This window comes from Gopherus flavomarginatus, chromosome 17 (genome assembly GCF_025201925.1).
Source record: "Gopherus flavomarginatus isolate rGopFla2 chromosome 17, rGopFla2.mat.asm, whole genome shotgun sequence".
Lineage (NCBI taxonomy): Eukaryota > Metazoa > Chordata > Testudines > Testudinidae > Gopherus > Gopherus flavomarginatus.
The window spans coordinates 10,106,790-10,131,489 of record NC_066633.1 but is presented as its reverse complement, the minus strand read 5'-3'; the positions used below and the strand labels follow the sequence as shown (position 1 = coordinate 10,131,489).

Here is a 24,700-nt window from a genome sequence, read left to right as displayed (position 1 = left end):
ACAGTGTCACTAATGCCTGATAGTAACAACTCTGAAGTCTGAAATGGCCATGAAAGTGCTTTAATACTGTGCCTTTTAAAGAATATAATAGCTGTGTAATTTTGCTGGAATATTTCTTACATAAGACAGGCAAATGGAGTACGTGCTAAAGTGCCATGCACAGGAGCCATGATACTAGGCCAGAGGGTAAGAGTGGTGGTCATTCATTTCTCCTTCAGTTTGATATGAGCTAAGTTCCCTGCATGAAAGTTTGCAGAGAGAATCCCTGCCAGCCTTTTTAGGAACTCCATATCACTTCTCAGCTCCCCTCCCCTCCCCTTTCAGCCCTTACCCCTGTGTCCTGGCCTCCCCCATTCAAATTATCTAGGCCTTTTTTTACATAATAAAATATTAATGTCAGCATAGACAGTCTCTCTGCAAAGGCTGCATGTATTGAGCTTACGAGGCGTATAAGCTTTTAAAGAGCAGGAAAATTTTCCTACTTCCTAAGCATTTTCTTAGTCCTGAATCAATAATGCACTTTCTATTCAGTATGTGGGTCATTTTTGTGTTCCTTCTCACGGTGTGTGTGCATGTGTGCACGCGCACGCACACACATACATGTGATTTCTCTCCATAGCCAGATCCAGGCCCCAAATCTGTCAGGGGAGTGATTGGGGACAGAGGCCAAGAAACGAACTCTTGGACACAAGCATTAGGGAAGGGAAGAGGGGAGGTAAGGGTAGGAATAATTCTCCCCAGCTCCTTGTCAATGCAAAAAGAGAGAACCAGGAAACATATGAATAAAGCGGTGCCGAGAACATTGAGTTAAACCTCCTTCGGCTTTTTTGAATGTATACGTATATTTGTCTCTGATTCGGTTTCCGATCACTTTGCTCCCTTTCGGAGGATCTTGGACTGTAGGTCAACCCTGTTAATCCACAGTCAAACTCACAGAAACAAATAGCTGCTGCTAGCAATCCTGTGTCTGAGATCTTAGCCTGTCCGTGATGGGTAAAGAGGTAAAGTGAGGCTGTGGAGGGGAAAGGACTGTATCCGATCGTGATGGGATTACCAGTACAGAAAGAAGGAGCTGTTCAAAAATTATTCCCTGGAAGTTGTGGCTGCGTGTGATGCATGTATGTGCCCGGTGCAAAGAGGAGATTATCTTCTTAAGAATGGAATTTTCAGCACAGAGAACTGTTAACTCCTGCCTCATCAATGCATAATATATCTCTGCCCAGACCTCTGATGATGTGGGGGAAACACAAACTGCATATTGAACAATCAGCAGATACAGGGCCAACTTTGGGGCCCCCAAAGCTGCAGCCCAGCTATTCAGGGCCCTAGAAATACCAATGTCAATCTTTCTTTAAAATAAAGTTTCTAGACCTTTTTACTATGAAGATAAATTGTTCACTAGGGTTGAGGGTTTACATCTTAAAAAGTGTTGTCATTGTGACACTCCACCCACATGTAAATTTCTAGGCAGTGTGTACTAGTGGGTAGAATACTGACCTGGGACTCAAGAAACTTGGGTTCTGTTCCCAGCTCAAACACTGGCCTCCTGCTTGACTTTAGGCAAATCACTTCACTGCTGTTCCTCAGTTTCCCCATGAGTAAAATGGGGATGATACTGCCCTCCTTAATAAAGCACTTGGAGTTCAGTTGATGGAAAACACTACATTGGAGCTGTGACAGACCTGTCAGCATGTTGATTAAACTCGTTATGTAACTGGAGTGAGTGCAGATTTAAGAGGAAAGGGTTTTATTCTGTACCAGTCCTGTGATGGCAGAAACATGACAGTCCAGCTTGGAATATGAAGACTCTCAGTCACTCCTTTATTGCCAATGGGAAAAGCAAACTCTTTGTTCTCTGCCTTAGCTAGCTCAGTTGACCCTGGAACTACGGGTCATATAACCTTAGCAGGGTCAGTTCACCTCTTTATCCTCATGAGGTGGACGTACTGATTTCTAGGGAATGTTGTCTCTTGGTTAGAGCAGGAGCTGAGATTTTAGGGGTCTGTGACCAGCTCTGACCCTGACTCACTTTATTTAGGCCAGTCACTTAAGCCAGAAATTTCCAAAGTGGCCTCTGATTCTTGGACGCTTCAATTTTTGGGTGTCCAGCTGTAAAACTCTTAAGGGGCCTGATCTTCAGAAATTGAGCACCCAAAAGTCCAGCTGAAATCAGTAGGAGCAGTGAGGGCCAAGCAACTCTGAAAATCAGAGCCCAACATGTCTTGAGTTGGATATCCAAGATCAGGGGCCGTTTCTGTAATGTTGGCTCTTAAGTCTTTGGGGCCTCAGTTTCCCCATCTGTAAAATGGGTATTGTGCCAGTCTACCACACAACTGTGTTCATAATTATGAAGCTTAATTCATATTTGTAAAGTAGTTAGAGATGCTGGGCTGAAAAGAGTGCACAGTATTATCAGCAGTCACAGCCTAATACCACTGGACTATAATAAAGCACTAACAAAATCCTTCTAGAATTCACAAGATAATAGTTTGGAGGCGGGGGAAAGGAAATCAGTAGCCTGGAAATATAGATTGAATCTTTTCTATTTCTTTCCACAGTAAGACAGGCCCAGGGGAACACATGGGGCTTGGATGAACTGCATGCTGTTGACAGAATAAGTATATCTGCTTCAAACCAAAAAGGGGTATGTGGGGTGGGGAGCAAGATGTCTTAATAGACATATCCCAGCTTATGATTTCAAAGGGCTGTTTCGTTCAGACAGTGGTGTCTGTTTCTGCTGACTCATGGTATCCTGAACAAGCACACACGCAATATGTTTCCTAATGCCCCTTGCTGAGGAGTGACCTTGCACTCAGACTACCTTTGATTGGGAAGAAATAGAAAAAGAAACCGGGGGGGGGGAGGGGAGGATGATAGGGAAGAGTGCAATCAATTGCCAAAACCACAGGAGCGGGGGAGGCGAGAGGGAGAGTGACATTAGGGTGAGCCAGAATTAGAAGCGCCTCTGTACAGGGACCCCATTTCTACCGTGTTAATAATTCATACCAGCTCTGACTTTTCTTCCCAACAAACAGGAAACAGCTTGTTAGTAAGGACATTTTTTTCCCCTTTGCTTTCTCTGCCCTGAGTTGAGCCCCTGGTGGCTAGTGCAGAGGTGGAAGGGGATGTGGGGAAGGGCAGAAAGGATGCAAGTTATGCTGCCCCATCCTTCCCACCCCTCATCTGTCTCTCTTCCCTAGCACCATCACTTTAAGGAGAAGGCAAGACACATTCCTACGAGGATGAAACTTCTCAAATGTGTCACATAGTTGCTGACATCTCACCAGAATCTTTTCCTGTGTATATGGCCATTTCCGAATTTCTCCTCAGAATGTTTGTTTAACATGAAAACAAATAAGAAGGCAAATTCTCCTCTGTCTCCAGCTGTGCAGCTCAGGTTTGCTTGCTTGCTTTTAGGAAGCAAGTGAGGCTCTTATAGCTACAAGGTCATTTACAGGTACACCTACCAGACAGGGTTTTCCGAGGGTTGTATTTTGCCCCCATCCTTGCAGTAGAGTTGGATGGAAAATGGTAAGTATCTTCCCACAGTTTGGAAGGAAAGGAAGAAAGCTTTGGGGTTTTTGTTTTTTTCCCCACCAAAAAAACTTGCAGATATTTTCCAGGTTTTTTTCCCCAATGGAAAAACTGGATAACTTTAAGAAAAGGACAATTTTCCACTGAAATTTTCATTTAGGGGAGAAAAAGGCCTTTTTCATAAAAAGATTTTGAATGAAAAAAAAATCCAGCCAGCGGAGCACATACATGCACTGCATACAGCCCTGGCTTCCATGTAATAGTTTGTGAGCAGCTTCGTCTTTCCAAACTGATAATCCCATCACAGTCTGATATAACCTCAGTCCCTTCCATGGCCTCATTATCCACCTAACCCAGCCAGAGATAGGAGAAAGGACAGCACCACCATGCTCTAATTGTGTAACCTCACCCAATTCCCTGCCCTCACACACTCCCCGTTGCCTTTAAGAGCATCTGAGATGATACCAACATAACAATTTCGTTGAAGTTTTCAGAAGTCTGATAGCTTAGACTGATTTCCTTCCAAAAAATCTTGTGGTGCTAATCCTGGCATACATCATGTGTGTATGATAAATGAGGGAGGGAGGGTTAGCTCGGTCAGAAGTCTGAAACTGGTCTATGGAGAGCTGGCCTGGTCATATGGTGCTGGATCTTTGTTTCCAGCTGCTAAAATGCATTACGTTAACTAGAGGGTTGCACACTTTGTTGCTTCTGTAAACTGAGCTCACTGCACACACCGGGGGCTCCTTGCATCGCTCTATTCCCTCCACACCCCAAGCTTCCTGTGTATCACCCTCCCATCCCCATCGTCTATTTCAGGAACTCTGCAACCTCTGTCACCTCCTCCCCCAGGCTCTGTGCACTCCCTTTCCCCCATCATAGGGGTTCTGTGCCCCCCACCCATTTCCCCCTTTTACTTTCTGTCTGGGAGATAGAGTCTAATGTGGACATGCTGAATGACTATGGACAAAGATGAAATGGGGGGTATTATTATGGAAGATGTTCATGGCTGCCATCAACCATCTCTTTGATCTCTGGACAGTTTCAGAGCTGGTTAAAGATAATGGGTGTGCTAAACAGATGCTAGGGGCTGTGTCATTTCCCCCGTCTCCCATCCACCCCCCATTTTGGAAGCAAATGGATGCAGCATTTGAAAGTTATTGCATTACATCCAGCCAACGAGAAAAATGCCATCAAGTTGAGCTTAAGGGTTCACTTCACGCAACCAAAAATAAATTACTTACCTAATATTCCTCCTGTTAACCAACTGTAGTTGCCATCAGTTTGTTACATGACCAAAAAAAAGAGTTGAGTGGATTTGTGTCTGTTAATGGGAGAGGATATGCCCATGATACATTTTTCTGTCAATAGGTACCCCACTCTGGAAATGTTTGAAAATCCCTGATGTAGTGGTTATAGTAGGAAGCTGGATTTAAGAATCTGTATTGACTCACCACCTGGCATTGGGATGGTCAGTGACCCTCCCTGCCTCAGTTTCCCCCCATAAAATGAGAGGAGTGATCCTAACCTGCTGTACAAGGGGGAGGGAAGACTTATTTAGGTAAGGATGGGGATCCCACTCTGCTAGCATTTATTTAGTGCTCAAAAGTTTGCCAGCAGTTTTAGATTTGTATGAAGACCATTCCCTGACCCTGGGAGCTTAGGGTCTAAATAGATAACATACAGAAGAAAATATTGTTATTAAATACACAGAGCCAGAATCTGAACTCAGTTACACTAAGTAAATCCAGAGTCATCCCACTGTTTTACCTCAGCCCAGTGTAACAAACCAGAATCTACCTCACTGCGTGTGGGGGTGGATGCCAATTCTATCAAGTTTAATAGTCGCAGAAGAGTTGTTTGATACATGCAAAGTTATAGGATGGAGATTGGGTAGCAGATAACCCCCATTCCACAGCATATGCTGTGCACTCTCTAGTGAAGTGCTGTCATTCCTATTATAAACCCTAATATAAAGGGCCTTTAACTCAAGTGACTTGAAATCAGATTTGGCTGAAACTTTGCAATGGAGCTGTCAACCCAGATCAGTTGGTTGCCAGTTTTTTCTTTTGTTTCCCCCGACTGACTAGCCTTTTGTTTGCTGACTCTCCCCTCCCCCACCCTCTCTTTTAACATCTAGAGAAGCAGGTGGTTTTAAGACTGGATCAGGGCAAAAACAAAACCAAAATGCTAAAAGTGGAAGTAAGTGACCAATTCTATAGGTGGCTGAGCTGACAAGTAGCTAGCAGTGCAGAAAGTGATGGTACTGCATCAGGGCTGGGATCCTGGCCCTCGCAATTTAAGGCTGTAAATGTACAGGATTTAGCTATACTGATGTAAGCATCTTTATAGTGCTATAACTGAACTGAGTTATACAACGTCAGCTAGATCAGTTTCTAAAACAATATAATTAAGATAGTCCAGAAACAGGTAAGTAAGGTAAGACTTTAAAGATGTCTTGCGCTGGACTCAATACATGGCTCAGGATAGCAGAATTTCACTTGGCTGGCACTATTAGGTCATGCTTTCTGACCTGATTCAGAATGGTAGTATGAGACCCAGTCCCAGTTCGTATTGGTTTAGCTACTTCTGTTTCAGGCATGTGTTTTGATCAAATGTACTTTTAAAAAGGGCAATGATTTGAAGACTATAGGTCTTTCAAGTCTTCTAGCACTATCCAATACTTGATGGTTCAAAAAAAGAAGTAAATATGCCCATGATGCACTTGGATGAATTGGGCAACTTTGTACAGGGGGTGGGTGGAAATACTGCAGAAACTATTTGTTTAGTATGAGAGAGGTTCACCACATACACGTGTTAGATTACTTTCAAGCTTCCAGATGTCTCTGTTGTTGAGTTATGCTGCCTGCCAGCTGTTAGAAATAATCTCTGTAAATTAATTATAGCTGTTTCACCCATCTCTTCCCTCCCAAATGTGTGAAGAGCAAAAACTAATTGTCAGTGAAATATTTCCATTTCTCTGGGAATTCCATCCTGACCACTGGCAGGTTATCAGTTTATGTCCTGAACCATGAGATTTAGTTACCTACAAATGTTATTTTTGGTTATAAAAACCACCTTGTGCTTTCTTAAATTCAGATACAACATTTCAACTTATAAGTCAAAAGCAGCCAGAATAAAAATATTTAAACAGGCTGTTTTAAAATAATATTTAAGCAGCTGCTGTATATTCATATTTTTAATTTATCTTTTGGAAAAAAAAAGTCCATTAATCAAAGCCAGCTGAAGGTAGTAGAATAGTTTTTGATGTAAGGATCTCTGAATTTGGTATTTGTTAACTAGTCACATTTTCTACGATTGTCCTACGTAGAGCTAAGTGAATACCTGATTTTTCAGTTCAGGGGCTGAACTAAAACGATAAAAAAAAAGTTCAAACCAAAACTGATTATTTTTTGTTGCCAAAATGAAAAAAAAAATTCATTTGGGACCAAATTAAATATTTCCTTGGATCTGAAATGAAATTTGTTGTTGTGTTTTGGGGTGTTTTATACCTGTTTTTCAAAACTAAACATTTCAAAATGAAAAGTCAAAACATTTCATTTCAAAATGGATGAAACCACCCATTTCAGTGTCCTTTGAAATTTAAGAATTTTTTTTGGCTGAAGCTATTCATTGATTTCACCCCAAATTTGTGAATAGTTTTGGTGCCCCAGAGACTGCATATTTTGGCAAATTTAGTATTTACCAAAAAAATTAAAATAAAGATGGCCAGCTAAACCTTCATTGCAGAAGTCGCTTATTTGCAACTCTGATGCTGAATTGGAATCCCCTAGTCTCACAATTCCCATTTTGGGGGGTAGGATGAGGAACTCAGATAAAGGAAAGTCAAGCCCAAACTTGTTACTAAAAACCAAAGCTTCTCCTGGGCATTTCAAGCTTCAACAACAAAGAGAGAAAGTTGGAGTTTTTGTTTTAAACACTGAAGTTAATGTTTGGGAAAGGGGACAGATTGATTTCCCCTGCAACCAAAAAGTTCTCAGTTTTCTCCACAGAAGAGGAGTTGCACAGGCAAAGGCAGTTCAGACTTCCTCCTTCACCAATCTACCTCAGACCTGATTGGGGGTGGGGAGGAGAACCATTTGTATGAATGATGGAGCTGAAGTTCCATGTCCCAATTCAGTGTTTTGCTCTCTCTGTTGAGATTGCCCATTGTGTTACCAGTTATGGTCAATTTTTTGTGATCTCTGCCTGCTAGGAACTGGCCTGAGACAAACGTATTGCACAAAGGCCACCCAGTGCTAACAACTGTTGGTTGTTCACTATTGACCTGCACCAGCTCTGAACCAGTGGTCTAGAGAGGGAAGTCCCCATAATCCAGTATTCATTACCTTGATTTATCCAGTCTTCCAACTTTCTCCACCATGCATTGTTATAATCCTCCGCAATTAGGGTTTTATAATGAAAGTGCTAAGAGAACCTTCATCAGAATGGAGGTCGGAGGCCTTATTCTAATTACAGGTATATGACACCAGAAGCCAAATTCATCCCTGGTGTATTTACATTGAGGCCAATGGAGTTTTATTTTGCCCTACTTACCATGTTACTAGATGCACAATTAATGTGAGGCTCCATACCCACTCAGGGACAAGGGGGGAACAAAGTTCTGCATTAGGACCTAGCAAAGGCAAATCACTCCTTTGCCCCTGAAAGGGGACAGAAAATAAAAGGAATGAGGTTTGAGTGCCTGTAGAACACGTACAATATAATCAGCTGCTGTGAAGAGCACTTGGGGTTGGCAGAATATTAGTGGTGATAGGGCCTCTAATCCTAGGATTAATCTGGGGAACTCGGCTAAGTGTAAAGAAGAGAAACAGAAAATCAAATGCACTGGAATGATAATTTCTGCTTTATCCTGCAGCCTCCTAGACAAACAAATCCAACTTTGTGCTTCAAAGAAAAACAATAACCAACTGTATTAAAAATAATACATCTCTCCATGCTTGTGAGCATATGTGTGAGAGACAGAATGTTGTTATGGGCGCTGTTTGTTTAAACCTTTCCGCAGCAGGAGCGGACACGGTAAATACACAGGCTGATTCATTAGTGCTCGTGACCATCTGCTCCTCAGAGCTTGGAGCAGAGGCTGAGCTCCGACTCCACAGGTCGGGTCAGAATGGGGTTTGACAGCAGTGAGGTTAGAGATTTACACATCTCCTGTGGCTGTTGGGTGTCAATCTTCTCAGTGATGGACAGGTTGCTTGCATTGGGGGCGGGAGGAAAGAGGACTGAAAGACACACATGATTCATCAGAGCACTACTTGATAGAGTAGAATGTGCCTTTGTAATGTCTGCTGCTCCTTGTGGCACTAATTGCATGAAATAGAGTAATGACGTGCAAGTGAATAATGTCTACAGTTGCCTTTGCAAGATCTGAATAAAATTTGATTCTAACTTAAGCACTTTGTTGCTGTCCTAGGCAAAACAGGGACTTTGTAGACTAATCAGCTAATCTTTAAGATGGAAATCAAAGGCAGGGTCATATGGCACCCTACTAGAAGCATAAGGAGCTCTCACGTGTGTCATAAGGTCCTTAAGACACCTGAAGTGCAATCAGGATGGGGTAGTGGTGTTAAGGAGGGGAAGAAGATTGCAACCTGGTGGGATTGGGGATGAATTCAAGTTGCAGTTATCTAGCCACCGGGGGAGAGGAGGAAATTGCATGCAAACTTCCAGCTGTGCCAACCTCTGAAATTGCCCAAACTAAAAAAAACTTAAAGGCCACAGAAATTCTAATTCCTCTCAGTGATATTTTTCCTGCAAAACATAAGTGTTTCCTACCGAAACCTCCAGATGTGTCCCTGATAAACCAAGAATCTTAGATTATTATAGCTATCAATCAATAAAAAGTCCCTTTGCAACTTGCTTTAATTAGTCCCTCTTTTAATTTAGAGTATTATCTTTACCTGCTTCCATAAACGGGCTCTGATCCTGAGCCTTGTGTGTGTCAGATTTGCCTATCTGCTGTCAGTTGTCACCAGCCTTCGCTACTCTTTTCCTCTGGGCTTGAGCCTGAGAGGGACCAAGCACCCGCAATTCCCATTAGCTTCAGTGGGAATGATGGGTGCTGAGCACCTCATGGAATCAGGCCCAAATATGGAAACACTGCCAAACCTCTTTTCATGCTGTCAGTCTTTTGTCACTTTGCCTATGGCCTTATCGTGTTCACTTTGAAATCAATTGGAGTTTTGCCACCAACTTCCAAAGGAGCAAAGTCAGATTCCTTCTAAACCTGCAGTTGATGTCAGCCGCAGTAGGTGTGACTGAAATGCCTTTCATCCTAGTCCCTCTGTACCACTGGTGTTTGCAATACTTGCAACAAAATCTGAACACCCCCCCCACCCCAAAATCTGAGGTTCTTGCTTTGTGTGTGTTGGTGTTGTAACACCACTCTAGATTGGGGTGGGGGAGATCTACACAACACTGAGGTTTGTTTCATTATTTGTCAAACAAATGCATTTTCATTTAAAATTGTCCTATTTTCTAACAAAACCTTTCAGTTTTTAAAATTCAAAATTTTATTTCAAGGACCAATTTTAGTATCTAAATGTGATTTTGTATTGAGGCAAAATCTTCCATTTGTATTGGTCGAATTTCTTCACTATTATAGTACTTATTTTGTGCCAAGCAAAATTTATACCCCCATAAGATGGCCATGTTGACAATAATCCTAGCAATCTGACCCCGGAAGCAAGACCATTACACCTGCACGGGGTTCCATTGACTCCAGTCACATTGTGTGTGCAGCACAAGGGCCCAAGCAAATCAGATTGCAGGAACAGGACCATAATTAATATTTCACAGTAAAAGTGGGGTGGCACTAAAATTTGTATTTGTCACAGCCCAGCTCAGAACGTGTTTGATAATATAGTATTTTTCCCCCCAACTAGGCTGTTAGTGGTTCTCTCTTTTGTTTTTTTCCTGGCATGGAGATCCACAGAGGGCTACATTTGTATTTTTGTGCAGCTTTCATTGTTCACAACAGATGTCTAGCTTATTTAAAACGTTCAGCATCTTAATGGTTAATAAGTAATTTCACATACAAAAATATATATATACACACTTCATGCTATAATACACAAAAGTGGTTTATCTGGCAGAAAAGCAAACAACTTCCCATCTTCATTAAGGGCCAAATTCTGCTCATATAAAAGTCAATTGCAAAATTTCTACTGACTTTACTGGAAGCAGGATCAAGTCCTAGAAACTAACTGGTTTTGTAGAGTTGTAGGGCTTTTTCATTTTGCGTCCAGATTTTTTGTATACCTTCCATCTCCCTTCACCCCAGTTGAATAACCAGTCCAGCTCCAGTGTCTTATATTTATATTCTTTTATCTTGCCAGACTTTAATTTCTTTTCTCAGCTAGCCTCTCAATAAACCAGTAACTGGTTCTCTGACCTTCATGCCCTTAGTCCTCTTGGTATTTCAATTCCTAAGCAGTTTCGTGTCCGATGCACAAGGTCATCTGCCTATCGCTCACTAGCTTGGATCATGTTCCCTCTTGATGGCTATGGTTTGAGGACTCAATTCTGCACGTTGTTGAGCACCATTAACTCTACTGCACTAAGCACCACTTAGAGTTTCTCAGCACCTTGCAGGATCAGACCATAAATGATGTTTTCAGCCCCAGGGGGTAATTTTTAGAGATGGATCCCAAACCCAAACCCTGGAACCAAACACCCTTACATTTGAGGTAAATATTTATCAGGCTTTGAACATTGCAGCAGGCTCCATCTCTTCATTCGGCTGAAGCAAAACCTTGGCTCTGAACTCACCTGGGGAGGTTCAGATCTGGATTTGAACAAAGTTACCTTAACCCATTTCTAGGCAGTTCATGCTCTCAAGCAGATATTATAGATATAATAGCACAAGAGTGTTTCTAATTGGTCAGTGTAAAAACTGTACTCAGATTAGGCGACTGCAGTTTGCTCTGTCACCTTGAGGTGTGGCTCACAAGCTAAGCAGGGCTGGTATCATCATTACACAACAGAAAAAATAAGTGACCAAAATACAGCATGCAAAAAGAATAGGAAAATGGAAACATCAGATTGCCATGAGAATAATCAAACCAGCTCATTTAAACCTTTTTTATTGAAAGTGTAAATATCTCACATCCTCTAAACAATCTGCCTAGGGTCTCCTTGCATGCATGAGGGAACAGATAGTGAAATAATACCTGAAATTGTTTCAATAGCACTTTTTAACAGATCTTCCCAGAACCAACAAAGGAGCCAAAGGATAGCCATCTGCTTCTGCTCTCCCCCTCCTCCATATTGAGCTGCAACCCCCCTACCATTTGGAAATTTATTAAGCATCTCAAGAAACAGAGCATCTTAATGAGCTTAAAAAACACCCCCCCACCACCACCACAAGGAGTTCATTACAGGAGAGGAAGGGAGAAGGTCACTACCTTTGTCACTTACTTGATGACTATTGTGAGGTTGTACCCAGCTAGTGGTGAGTCAGCTCATGCAGAGTGCCCCTCTCATGGCTGGGTATGACATAGCAATTTTCCCCTCTCTAGCAGCCCCTACAGACAGTTGCTGTAGCCCTGTGGTGGTCTGCCTCTTTTCATGATTCAGCCCTCCAGCCAGATTGCAATTTAGTCCAACCCTTTGAGTTTGACAGACAGTCCAACAGAAATAAATGTCTAATCCCTCCATCCAGTCTGCCACCATCAATCCTGAGTCCTGTGGTCCATATGCCCTTTTCTCAGGCCCCTCAAAAGTCCTTGTCTCCTTATATCAGGAACTTCACACCACCTTCCCCAGTGGCTGGTAGGAGAATCAAGGCCTGCCCTCTTCATTGGGTTCCAGTCCAGAGACCCTAAGACAAGAAGTCAAGGCTCACCCCACCAAACTGCTTACTGCCATCTCTTTTTCCTGCTAAGTCATTCCCTGGGCTCTCTTCACCCTGCAAGATTCATCTTGTTCCTTCTATGCCCCTTCCTACCCTACCACCAGGAGAGTGACTACAGAGTTACTTCCCTCCCCTACTGCAGTGCCCTTCTCTTTTAAAACTTCCTCTGTTTGCATCACTCAGCTCCTTCCCAGCTGGGTTTCATCATTAATTAGCCCTGACCCACCCTCCAGGTGCAACCAGGTGGACTAATTGGCCTCTACAGCCCACATTAACCCTTTCATCACCTGTGTGGGGTAGGCACCCATCACCCCAACCTCCATCTTCTCGCATGTTCACTTTTCTTTAAACTATGTCTGCATGTGTCCTGTTACAGCATTTAATGCGCAATTAATAAACCTTATTGTATCTTCTACAGCTAGACTGGGCCATGCACTGGGTACCCATTATGGGGCTTAAGGTGAAATATGGACCTCCTTCACACCCCTGCGTGGGCTATGCAGACTTGGGTTCAGATGTGTAGGAGTAAGCAGGCTACGCATCCGCTACTCCCCTCCCTTCAGAACAGGTGTGTGGGATGTGGGTAGAGCCTTGCTCCTCTTCCTCCTGCCCCAAACACACCAGCCCACACCTGAGCCAGTGAGATGGGGGTCCTAATTTGCTGCTACCCTATCCCAGCAGTAAATTGCAGCCCCCTAAAAGGAGAAGGAAGCAGGAAGAGAATGGTGCCGGTCAGAGGCCCCTTTCTTTCCTTGTAGTGCTCCAGGGGCAAGACTGTTGCGTGTCACTCCATGCAAAATGCTTATACCGTGTATGTTTCTGTTTTGCAGTGATTTCATTGCTGCTGTTTTTGCATATTGTGTTTTCTCTTGCATTGTCCATATCCCTTGTTATGTTTTGACTGTGATGTTTTCCCCATGATGTTTGTCCCCTGTGTGAACCTGCCTAGTCACTACTTAGAAAAGAAGCCTCTCCAGGGAAAACCCAGAGGAAGGTGACCCTCTGAGGCCTAGTCTACACTAAAAAGGCTTTCTAGTAAAGCTGCAGCAGAAAACCTTCCCAGTGCAGATACAACTTTCTGGGCAAAAGAAGGCTTTTGTCAGCACTGCCTACAGAGATTCCCTGAATGAAATAAACCATGCTGGCAAAATCTTGGTTTTTTGTTTTTTTATTAAACAAAAGTATAACTTGTGTGTGCAGTAGGCATTTGCTAGTGTAGAAATGTTGTTGAAACAAACATCCTTAAAGGATATTAGTAAACAGACAAAAGTTTCTAGTGTAGACCTGGCCTTAGTGGCACTTTTCCTTCTTATATGGCTTACCCTTCTGTTAAGAGGCACTTTGCTAGTGTTTGTGCCATCTTTCAGATGAGAGGCAAAACCAAGGTACCAGCACTATTACCTTTCTGTTTGTCCCAGTAAGATAAATTAGCTGTCCTAGACTCATAGACTTTAAGGCCAGAAGGGACCATTGGGATCATCTAGTCTGATCTCCTGCATACTGAGGTGCTGTGGTCTGTACGTAACCCATAACCTCTGGCTGAGTTATGGAAGTCCTCAAATCATGATTTAAAATGTCAAGTTACAGAGAATCCACCATTTACTCTACTTTAAACCAGCAAGTGTTGTGGTTTCATGATTAAGTTGTGAGTGTACTGCAGCAGAACAATGCCATAAGCTGTGTCAACATATGAGAATGACCCAATGCTAAATTTCTCCTACAGTTTCAATTGGATGTGGGTTTCTTCATTTTCATATAGTGCTGCTGTGTATTGTTAAATAAATCCTACATTCCATCCAATAGGTGCCTGCATTTCAGTAATGAATGCAAGTAATTCCTCATTATAGAGAGAGGGTAGGGAGCTGGATGATTGCTCTATATTATAGCTTAAGTTATATACCAGTATGCTATAAATACACACCCCCACCCACAATAGAACATAAGCCTTACCATATGGGATCAGGCCACTGGTCCATCCAACCAACTACTGGCCAATGTATTTTTTTCCTTCAAAAGAAGATGGGAAAAACCATCACAAAAATCACTTGGTCAGTTGTGCAGTGTTCTAAATTCATACTTGACCTCTGTAAGTGAGTCTGAAGCATAGCATTGATCCCCCTTATTCTTCTTGCAGAGCTGCAGGTGTTGTTAAAAGGCAATAAAATCATCGAGCCCCTTTTGTTTTAAAGATTAGCTGAAGTGTCAGTTTAATATCAAATGTCTTATACCAGGAGAAGAGTTCGCTAATCTGATAATTTTGCTCCATCTCTATCTACTACTGTCTTTCTGTGGTTGCAGGGGCCTCTGGTTCTTTACACACAGCTGTATTAAACCAATATTACTAAAAAGTTACAAAGTCAAGCACTCAAAAGTTAAGAAATGCCAGAATTAAGGTTGCCCATGCAATGTGAATTCAACTCCCTTGGGCACGTGTATTATGACACAGTCTTTAATTACACAGGCAATCTTAATTTTGGCATTTCCTAACTTTTGAGTGCAACTGTAATAATGTTCCTTTATTGTAGGTTGTGGGTGAGGTTTCCTATGTTTTTAAAAACAAACTGAATAAACAAATTCCAGCACGTGACATCACTGACACCCACACAGTTCATCAGCAGGGCTGAAACCTTTAGTTCCACTGCACAGACCTTTGCTATTTGAGCTAATGAGTCCATGCTAGCAGTAGGGGATTCTCATCCACTCTGTGGGCCAGCACTACAGGGGGATGAAACGCACACTTTGCCAGTAAGTTTCAGAGATATTTGCTGACAGCGGAGGAATGTTGGGTTTCCTCCCTGGCTCTGGAAGGAAATGTGCTCTAGTGGGCATAGACCCCAGTGCCTGCGCATTCCCACTCAAGCTTGACCCTTTCTACTCCATCCCCTCCATCTTGTCCCTGTCACGGTCCTGTCTCTTCCTAACCTCTGGCTCCTTGTCTCAGTCCCAGTCTCCACTCCTCAGGCTTCTCATCCCAGTCTCCGTGCCCAGCCAGTTCTAGTCTCTCTGTCCAGTTTTATGTCTAAATCCCAATCCTCCCTCTCCTCACTACACCCAGTTCCAGTCTTCCTGCCCTGTCAGTCCAAGTTCTCCTTTCCCAGCTCCTCAGCCGATATGTCTTTCCTCTCCTCCAGTCTTGGTCTCATCCAGTCTCAGCCAGCGTTTTAACATGGGCAAAACACCCACCTTCTCTCTTAGCCTCATCTTGAAAATGGCTGAACCATTTTGTCTGAAATTTTTGGAAAATTTCAGCCTGAGAGATACCCAGCATGTCAAATTTCATCCTGAAGGGTTAAAATTTGGTAACGTTATAAGCAACTGAAAACAGGATGTTGTCACAGGAAGTGTGGGCAGCCTGAATATTAGGTGGCACTCTCAGCCCCACGTTTAACAACACTAAGGCTCGCCTTCTTCTCTTATTATTGTTCATCTCCAGGAGAACCCGTACCTGTGCAGCGATGAGTGTGACGCCTCCACCCCTGACCTGGCCCACCCACCAAAGCTGCTGTTTGACAAAGAGGATGAAGGGCTGGTCACCTACTGGCAGAGTGTGACCTGGAGCCGCTACCCAGAACCCCTGCTGGCTAACATCACACTTTCCTGGAACAAGAGCATTGAGCTGACAGATGACATTGTGGTGACCTTTGAATATGGACGCCCCACCATCATGATGCTGGAGAAGTCCCTGGACAATGGGAGGACTTGGCACCCATACCAGTACTACGCAGATGACTGCATGGAAGCCTTTGGCATGCCAGCCCGGCGGGTCAGAGACCTCTCTACCACCAGTGCCAACAGGATCATCTGCACAGAGGAGTACTCCCGCTGGGTGGGCTCCAAGAAGGAGAAGAACGTGCGTTTGGAGGTGAGGGATCGCTTTGCCATCTTTGCTGGCCAGGACTTCAGGAACATGGACAACCTGTACACCAGGCTAGAGAGCGCCAAGGGCTTGAAGGACTTCTTTACCGTGACTGACCTGCGGATGAGGTTGCTGAGACCGGCACTTGGGGGCACCTATGTGCAGAGGGAGAACTTGTACAAATACTTCTATGCTGTCTCCAACATTGAAGTCACCGGCAGGTAACAGTTACTATATCTATTTTTGTCTCTCTTGGAGGGATGGGGAAGGGGACCTTGTGTTAATATTAGGAAGAACCAAACTATATGCATTTTTTGACCTATCAGATCATCAACTTAGTATTTCTCCCCTTCCTCTCCACTTTCCCAATTCAAGACAATATCAGCATTTGAGCAGATGGGTGGCATGTCCTGTAACAGGATTACACATGAGCCTCCTGAAGGAAGTGCGAGTCTGCCATGAAGATTTGCTTAGTCCCCGCACTCAAACACAATAGCCAATCTAGTGGCAAGAGCAGGGAATTTAAGAGCTGGGAAGTGAGTGTTCTGAATTCTATTCCCAGCTCTGCCACTGACTTGCTCTTTGTCCTGGGCCAAGTCACTCAGCTCCCCTGTTTCTCCACTGCCCCCCACCAATAAAATGGGGGTATTAATATCAATATTATTAAAGTGTTTTGAGGTTTAATTAACATTATAAAGCACTTTGAAATGAAAATCTGCATAGAAGTGCAGGAGGCTCTCTGGGTATGCAGACATAGGCTTTCCTTCACCCCAACCAGAGGGATGGCATAAAATATGCCAAAAAGTTGATCATCTTCACCCTGGAACAAGGGATGCCTCTGAATATTGATTGGGTAAGTTTGAGTTAGCTCAACAGCTTCCTCCAACCGCTTGACCGATCTCCCTTCTTGCTAGCACTGCTGCTCTTCTTCCCATCAAACTATCTGACCCCAAACCCATTTAGTGGCGCAGTCTATCAGGTAGCACAGTAGGTTGTTGGGAAAGGCCAAACACCCTCTCAGATGTGACCAGAGATTTAACAGTGTTAATTCAAGGGATCACAAATAAGAGATTCATCTCCCGGGCTAGAGGCCTGGAATAGCATCCACTGAAAATCTACTTTGCCCTGCTGCTCTAAGCACACAAATCTTCCTGTAACACCTCAGTCCTGGCCTTCATTACCCACTGCTATTATAGTCCCAAGCACCGACACAGCTCTACCAATTCACGTCAGGCCTGACACCTACTCTGCTGCTATTCCAGCCTTTGGCCTCTCCTGAGGGAGACATGCACAGACACACAGGATGACAGTCTCTGCTCTGAAAACCTCACTAAGGTTGTCTAAGATGATGAGTGACATATGAAGGCTCGGAGGGAGGGATACTAGGCTCCAATCACTGAACGCCATTTAATTTATGATGCAAGTCAAGATTTGAACCTGGCTCTTCAGAGATGATGGTCTACCCCACTGAGCCCCATTCCCAGGCTGTCGATGGTTGAGTCACATGGGGCCTTTGTGAAGTTTAATCCCACTGGCAATTTTTTTGTTTCCCTTGGTTTCAGTGCTTATTTCTCTGTGCAGTGCCATATGTTACATTATGACATCAACCGAAAAAGCAAAGTAAGGTGGAAAAGTGCCAAGCTGGCTAATTTCCCATCCAGCTTGTGTGAGACTTGCAAGCAGGAGGGAAAAAATCCCACCCAACTAGCAAGGCTCTCAACAATCACCAGAGTGACAGAAGAGCATCTTGTAGCATTTCCAAACTGCTTGCTGCTAAGATTTGCAAGTAGAAATGTTTGGGAGGTGCCACCGTGGTTGGGTTTTCTGAATTCATACCAAGAAAAACGAAAGGGTCCCTCTCTTTGGTGCGGGGAGGGGAACAGGGTGATGCAGGGAGCACAGTATGTGCACTGTATTAGGGGAGAAGTTTGGCTACCAGATTCATAGCTGCCCTGATTCAGCAATGGGTTGCCAGTTTATTAGCAGGGGCTCCCACAAAAGTTTTCCCCTTTAGCTGCCAATGCAGCCAGGTAACCACATATGTTTCTGCTCACAGGGAGAAACTGTGAGAGGCTGGGGAACCTACGTGTCTGTTTTCCCCTTTCAACAAAGATACATTCCCAGAACTATAACCCAGGACACAGGCAGCATCACTTGGGACAGACTTTGAGAGTGTCCTTGCTGGGCACAATCCGTTCTGTTCCAAAGGCAAAATAAATAAGTAAAAATCTGTCCTTCAGAAGTATTATTCTGAGCCTCTGGCAGGGATGACTGAGCAATGTCCAGTGAGTGGGTGACTCCAACAGAGACAGAAAGTCACTCCAACCCTCCCTTCTGTTTGGTGGTGGAATTTTAACCCCGGGTGGTGCCCATCTGATGGCACATCCCTGCCCTGCTCTCTGCATTAGTGGATTTTCCTCCATGTCAGGCTTGTGGTGTAGAACGTAGGCTGTTTGGAACATGTGGGGAGGAGGGAAAAGAACAGAGCAAGAGAGAGAGGAAACAAAGGGACAGAGCAAGAGGGCGAAAAATGGGAAGTCGAGTGAGGAGAGGAGATGAGGAAGATGCCTAGACCTGCTTCTCTTTTCCTTGCCCTTTTTTCCCCACTGAAAGCAGTGAGCGCCTTCACTCCCTCTCCTGCCAGTATCTCCCTTTCCTCCTTCAGCCCATTTGGGGGTCTACTTCTCACAGAGTGCACTCGCTGAGAGCTTGGTGTGGAAGCAGCCGGTGTGAGTGGTGGTGGTTACTAACAGCAGTGGAAAAGCCACAGTAATCAAGTCACAGCTCCAGTAAGCACGCTCTGAATGACTATGTTGGCAAGACAGTTGTAGGTAGTATATCAATTCATCACGTTTGGTTGGACGGTGGGGCCATGACATGTTTGGAAGGAGTCTCATCTCTGAAAGCGGTAAATTAGGATCAAATACTTGGTGCCTTTGCATAATGATCTTTGGGTTTCAAAAATGTATAAACTTTGTACCCGTTGTGTGGGCAACCCAAGATCGAGTATTATTTATACAGTGCCGTCAGTGTACGTGGTCCAACCAAAACGATCCTGCCCCGTGGAGCTTACAGCCCAGTTGAGATTTGCCTACTGTCCAATTATTCATCATAAGAAATGCTATAGCCAAACACAGTGTATTTTACAAACATTAACTATCTAAGCCTCATAAACACTTCTATGAGGCAGGCAAGGAGTAGTAGCCCCGTTTTACAGAGGTGGAGACCCAGCTAGAGAGGTTGTGTGACCTGCCCAGGGTCACAGAGCAACTTGGTGTCACAGCTGAGATTAGAACTCAGGAGTCCCTTGCTCCCTCTTCTATACTCCAGCCGCTTCTTTTTTCCCTTTGAAGAGCCAAACAGCCTGGATAGAGCCCCTCTGGATGACTGCACTTCAAGGACAAAGGGCGGCTTTCACAAATGGCCTGAGAGGTTCCAGTATTTTACTCACGTGAGCAGGACTGAGGGAGCGATGTGTGTGTGTCAACCCTGAGCCCTCCTGCAATCATTGAGCAGTGTAGTGTAGGAGGCACCGAAGATTTGCTCCGAGCCCTACTCAGGGCATAGCAGAAGGGGCTGCTCCTCTCCGCCCCCTGTACTTGTTAAAATAAAGAAATTGGTATAGAATATAAATGTGCTGGAGCTTTTTTAACATTCAGTGGAATTGCTACAGCTGTTGGGACTTTTCCCTTCTCTTCTCACTGGGTATTTCATTTGATATTTGCCCCTCCTTTCTGTGCTGCGTAGGGTTCTCCACTATGATATTTTTCATTCTCTGTGTTATTAAGAGGAAGGTAAATGAGATCTTCACAGCACAGAAGGTTTAAAACAAAATCTCAGCCCTGGTGTTTGTGTGGAGTTCCACTTACTCAATATTTGCCATTCAAGCTTCGGCTTTTGAGCGAGGCGCCTCTGAAGCTAAAGCCAGCTCTGACCCCAAACTTAATGAGATTAACTTTTGATTTATTTATTTGTTCTTTCCTCAAACAAGTAGAAGCCGCAGTGGCTTGTGTAATGCGTCTCTAGGGCTCATAGGAAGGGGAGGATGAAGAGAAGGGAGGGTTAGACTACAAATGACCAGTGGAAATTACAGCACTATTTTAAGTAGGGGGACAATTACTGATGGTTTTGTTTTTGCTTTTTAAATGTCTGAAGAGCTCCCTCCTGCCAGAGCTGGCAGGCTGCCTGTGCCTGCTGCAGAACAGTGGCATCTCTGCTCCCCTGGTCCCTCCACTCACCTCCAGTTAACAATTCAGCTGTGCAGGGTGACTTCACAAGCACACTGGTTTGGGTGCTTTCTGAGTACTCTGAGTTTTCTGTGGGTGGGGAGAGAGAGTGGGCTGAAATCAGAACTGTTTACACAGCCTCTTCTCCACTCCCAAACTTTAGGCCTGCTGATAAAATGAGACCCAGCTTTGAGCTACCTTTGCTCTCCCCTCGTCTCAAACTAGCAATTGTTCTGTCCTTTCCCCAAGAGGACAGGCCCTTCGTGGGCCAGATTGAGGGTGGAGAGGCAGAGGTGTCCCTCAGTCTGGCTTGCCCACAGCTGCCAGCTCTGCAACTGAAATACCAAGAGGGTAGTGGGAGGAATTCTTGCCTGTTGGAGAGGAGCCATGGCTGGGTGGTGAGTGGGAGGGAGTCTTCATCTAAACTGATCCCTCTCCACCAGTCCCTTGATTACTTCAGTTCCAGCCGGCAGTTTTTCACTGACAACTAATCTAATACTGACTGTAAGTGAAGCTAATTAGGACACAGGTATTTAAAACCAAATCAAATCCTGTGTACATCTCAGCAAGGAAGGGTCACCAGGTGCAAGTAAGGGGGGAACCGATGTGAGCCTGATCTAAACACTGCACTGGAAAGAGAGATGTAGCAAAGAATACCCAGGACTGCTTCAGTGGGCTGTAAGGAGGAGGGGAGGGTATTGAATGATTCCAGGGACAAGGGAATGAATATTTATGTGCAGAAAGGGGCAAGTGCATAGATAAGATGGTGTATCACATTGGGGATCAGGAAGGGAGATTACAAAGAAAGAGGGAGACTATAATTACAAAAAAATAAACATTTTTAAAACCAGAGGGAAAAGAAAAACTTACCTGCAAGGTGTTGGATCCAGTGACCTGCAGATCTGGGCAGCCAGTTGACTGAAGGTGGAACATTTCATGCTAGGACCAGCAATCTCTGCGAACTGCTCCTCCATATTACAAATGAGAGCAGCTGCAGTCTACTGCCGTGGGTGTGGTTCTGAGGCATAGGTTGCTCGGGTGGCTTTCAGGTGGGCAAAATTTAGGCACCTCTCCTTTAATTAATAGTCTATCACCAAGTTTCAGGCTGAGTGGCCCTCTGATCAGTTAACTAAGACTGGCAACTTTAACTGACGTCCAGCATCTTGATATAAAGTGACTATGTTTGTGATACTGATGAGATTGGAGTACAGAGGCAGCTAGCCAGTTTCCAATTGGCTTTAACGGTCAGGAGAAGAATCTGATCATCACTTAAACAAAACCCTTTGTCACCAACACAGCACATGAGTCAGTGGAGCTTTCATAGATTCAAAGGCCAGAAGGGACCATTGTGATCATCTAGTCTTCCCTCCTGTATCACACAGGCCAGAGAACTTCCCCATAGTAATTCCTACAGCGGATCGTTTAGAAAAACATCCCATCTTGATTTTAAAATGGTCAGTGATGGAGACTCCACCACTGTTCCAATAGTTAATTACTCCCACTGTTGAAAATTTACACCTATGTACTTATGTCATCTAGACTTAGCTCATGAATTCAGTGCAGTTTATCTAATTCCTCCGCAGGACAGTGTGTTCCTGTTACAGATACTGTGATGCTGTTGGATGGGCCACCCCAGAACCTGTAGTCCTGCTGGTAGGTTACCCAAATCCTCCTTCGGTCAAGATGGCATTTCTGCAAGCTCCTGGGCTCTCCCAGCAACTTCCCCTACCCCCATTCCAGCTTCTCTAGAAGAAAAATCATCACAGGAACCTGACAAAACTTCCTGGAACGAGAGCAGGGCAGAGGTTAAAAGGACTCAGACTAATGGAAGCTGTTCGCAGGGCCAGCGCTTGCATTTAGGCGGCTTAGGCAATCGCCTAGGGCACCAGCATTATTAAGGGGTGGCATTTTGCCAGAGGGGGCGGCAGGCGGCTCTGGTGGAGCTGCCGCAGTGGTGCCTGTGGACGGCCGGCTGCTTGCGCGGCTGTGGTGGACCTCCCGCAGGCACGACTGTGGCAGCTCCACCGGAGCCGCGGGAGCAGCCGACCGTCCGCAGGCAGGACTGCAGAGCCGCGGGACCAGCGCACGGGGCGGTGAAATGGCTGTGTGCCGAGGCCGCTCAAACCCTAGCGCTGGTCCTGGCTGTTCGCCTCATTCTCACATCCACATTCTGTAGGCCGCAGCACTTTTCTGGGGACCATATGTATCCTGGAGGAGAATATGGGGCAATCCATGGAAGCTCTGGATAGGCTTGGAGATCTTCATTTCATGAGTGCTAAGTGTGGTGTTGGCTGGACCCTACTATTGGCTCCGCTGTCCCCCCCAAGTGCATACACATGCACCCCTCTTCGTCTGTACCTTTACATCCCACTAGCTCAGCTAGGTCTCTTTCTCAGTTCACGTCTGCCAGTTTATTTTTACTCTCTTGCTCTTCCTTGGTGTTCTTTTTCTTCTTCCATCCTGTCCCTATTGATCTGCTGAGTAACTGGAGATGCACAGAACTTAGGACAGGAATAGAAACGAGAAAACCCTTGGCCTGTGCGCGCATCAGATGGGGTAGTGCAAGGGAGGGAAACGGAAAGACCTTTCCACACAGCTCTCTGTTTGTAGTTTAGTTTTCTGCTCAGAACAGCAACCAACCCAGTTAACCATGTGAGATTGAATGAATGAGGCTCCTCGTCTCTTTTCCTGTGTGCAGAGTCACAGGGGGCTTGTCAGGCAGGTGAGATAGAAAAGGCCACACTCTGCTCCTATCATGCAGCATCTCTTTGGAGTAATTTTCTCCTCTCTTGAATGTCAGGCACAGCAGCATTCACTAGGGCACACTCCATCACAGAGGTATTAATAAGCAGTAATTGAAGTTAATGTGCCATAGCCAGGACACAGAGATTCAGTTATGAGAAATCAGATTTGAGAGAAGTGAATCAATTTCAGACTAATTAACAGATTCCTCTCTTTCTTCCTCTCTTCCCTTTTTTTCCCTTTCTCTCTTTCTTTCGCTCTCTTTTTTTTCCAGACGTAAGTAGTCCTCTGAGAAAAATGTGGAATGTGAGCTCAGAGATGTTATTTATATTACAAAATGCACATGTGAAAGAGGCTTAGAGAATAATAATACCTCAACTGCTGGGCCTTTGTCTAGCCAAGGATTAATTAATTAGAAGAGATGATTTTCGGTTTTGTAGCTTGTTTGTTTTAGGTTCCATGCCTCTCCTTGCACAATCCGTTTTCTTTCTGTGAAGGTTCTTTTGGTGGTGGTGGGTAATTTTTGGTTTAAGTTTTCCGCCTCCCAGTGGTTTGGTTTGCAGTTTTTTTCTCCTGTTGTTTCATGCTGCTGTGAGGTACACACTTTTACACATGGATTTCCCTGCCAGGGTTGCATTTCTTTCTGTTTGAATAAGAGTATAGAGTTTGCCATAGCAGACCAAAACACTAGTCCACTATCCTGCCTCCCGCAGTGGCCAGTACCTGCAGCTTCATACTCAAAGGAACGTGACCCTCCCCAAACAGCCCCATAGTGCAACTGGTTAATTGTCCCCTGTTGTTCACATGCAGGGGGTTATTCTTTGCTGCCCTCCTAATCATCTTGTGCCACAAAACATGATAGTTGGTGGTACTAGATATAACATCTTGCCTAAAGAGATACAATTACCCGTCTGCTCAGCTGAGCTGCAGCCTCCTGATTCTGTCCCTTTGTATGGGGCAGTGGCCACAGCCCTTTGTGTTTTCATATTTAGGATCCAGACTGGAATCTGGAAATCGGTACACCTGTGTGAAATGAGTTCTGTTTGGTCTCAGCCTGTCTTTCAGTAAATGGAATTTCCTAACCCTCTATTTAGAAAGTTGTAGGAGAATCTCTACATGTATAGAATCATCACTTGCTATCTTCAGTCATCTGACAACTGCTTAAGGGTTGCTTTAGAAGTGAGGTTCTTAGATTCTGAAGAACAACTGACAAGTGATCAGACATGTTTTACTGAGGACTGGACGGGGGACTGGGAGCAGCATCTCCACCTGTTAGCAGCAGGAAAAATACACATGGGCAAAATATTGAAATGCATTTTGGGCTTCTCTCTGCTGAGATGCTGCTACTGAGTACAATGTGCCTACCACTCTTCCCCTGCACTGTTCTTGGAATTCTCAAGAGGTGGGGTATATATCACCCATGTTAGGGGTAACTGGCTCCCAATAAACTATAGCATCCTGCTT

The 24,700-nt window shown here is 44.5% G+C and overlaps 1 protein-coding gene across 5 annotated transcripts in view; it reads left to right on the top strand.

The window, feature by feature from the left end:
- The window catches only part of NTNG2 (netrin G2), a 72,123-nt gene that overhangs the window by 15,949 nt on the left and 31,474 nt on the right, over positions 1-24,700 (top strand). For all 5 annotated transcript variants that reach the window (XM_050926636.1, XM_050926635.1, XM_050926637.1 and 2 more), the window contains one exon: positions 15,846-16,489. In XM_050926636.1, coding sequence (XP_050782593.1) covers positions 15,846-16,489 — 644 coding nt within the window. The remainder of the gene's footprint in view (positions 1-15,845; positions 16,490-24,700) is intronic.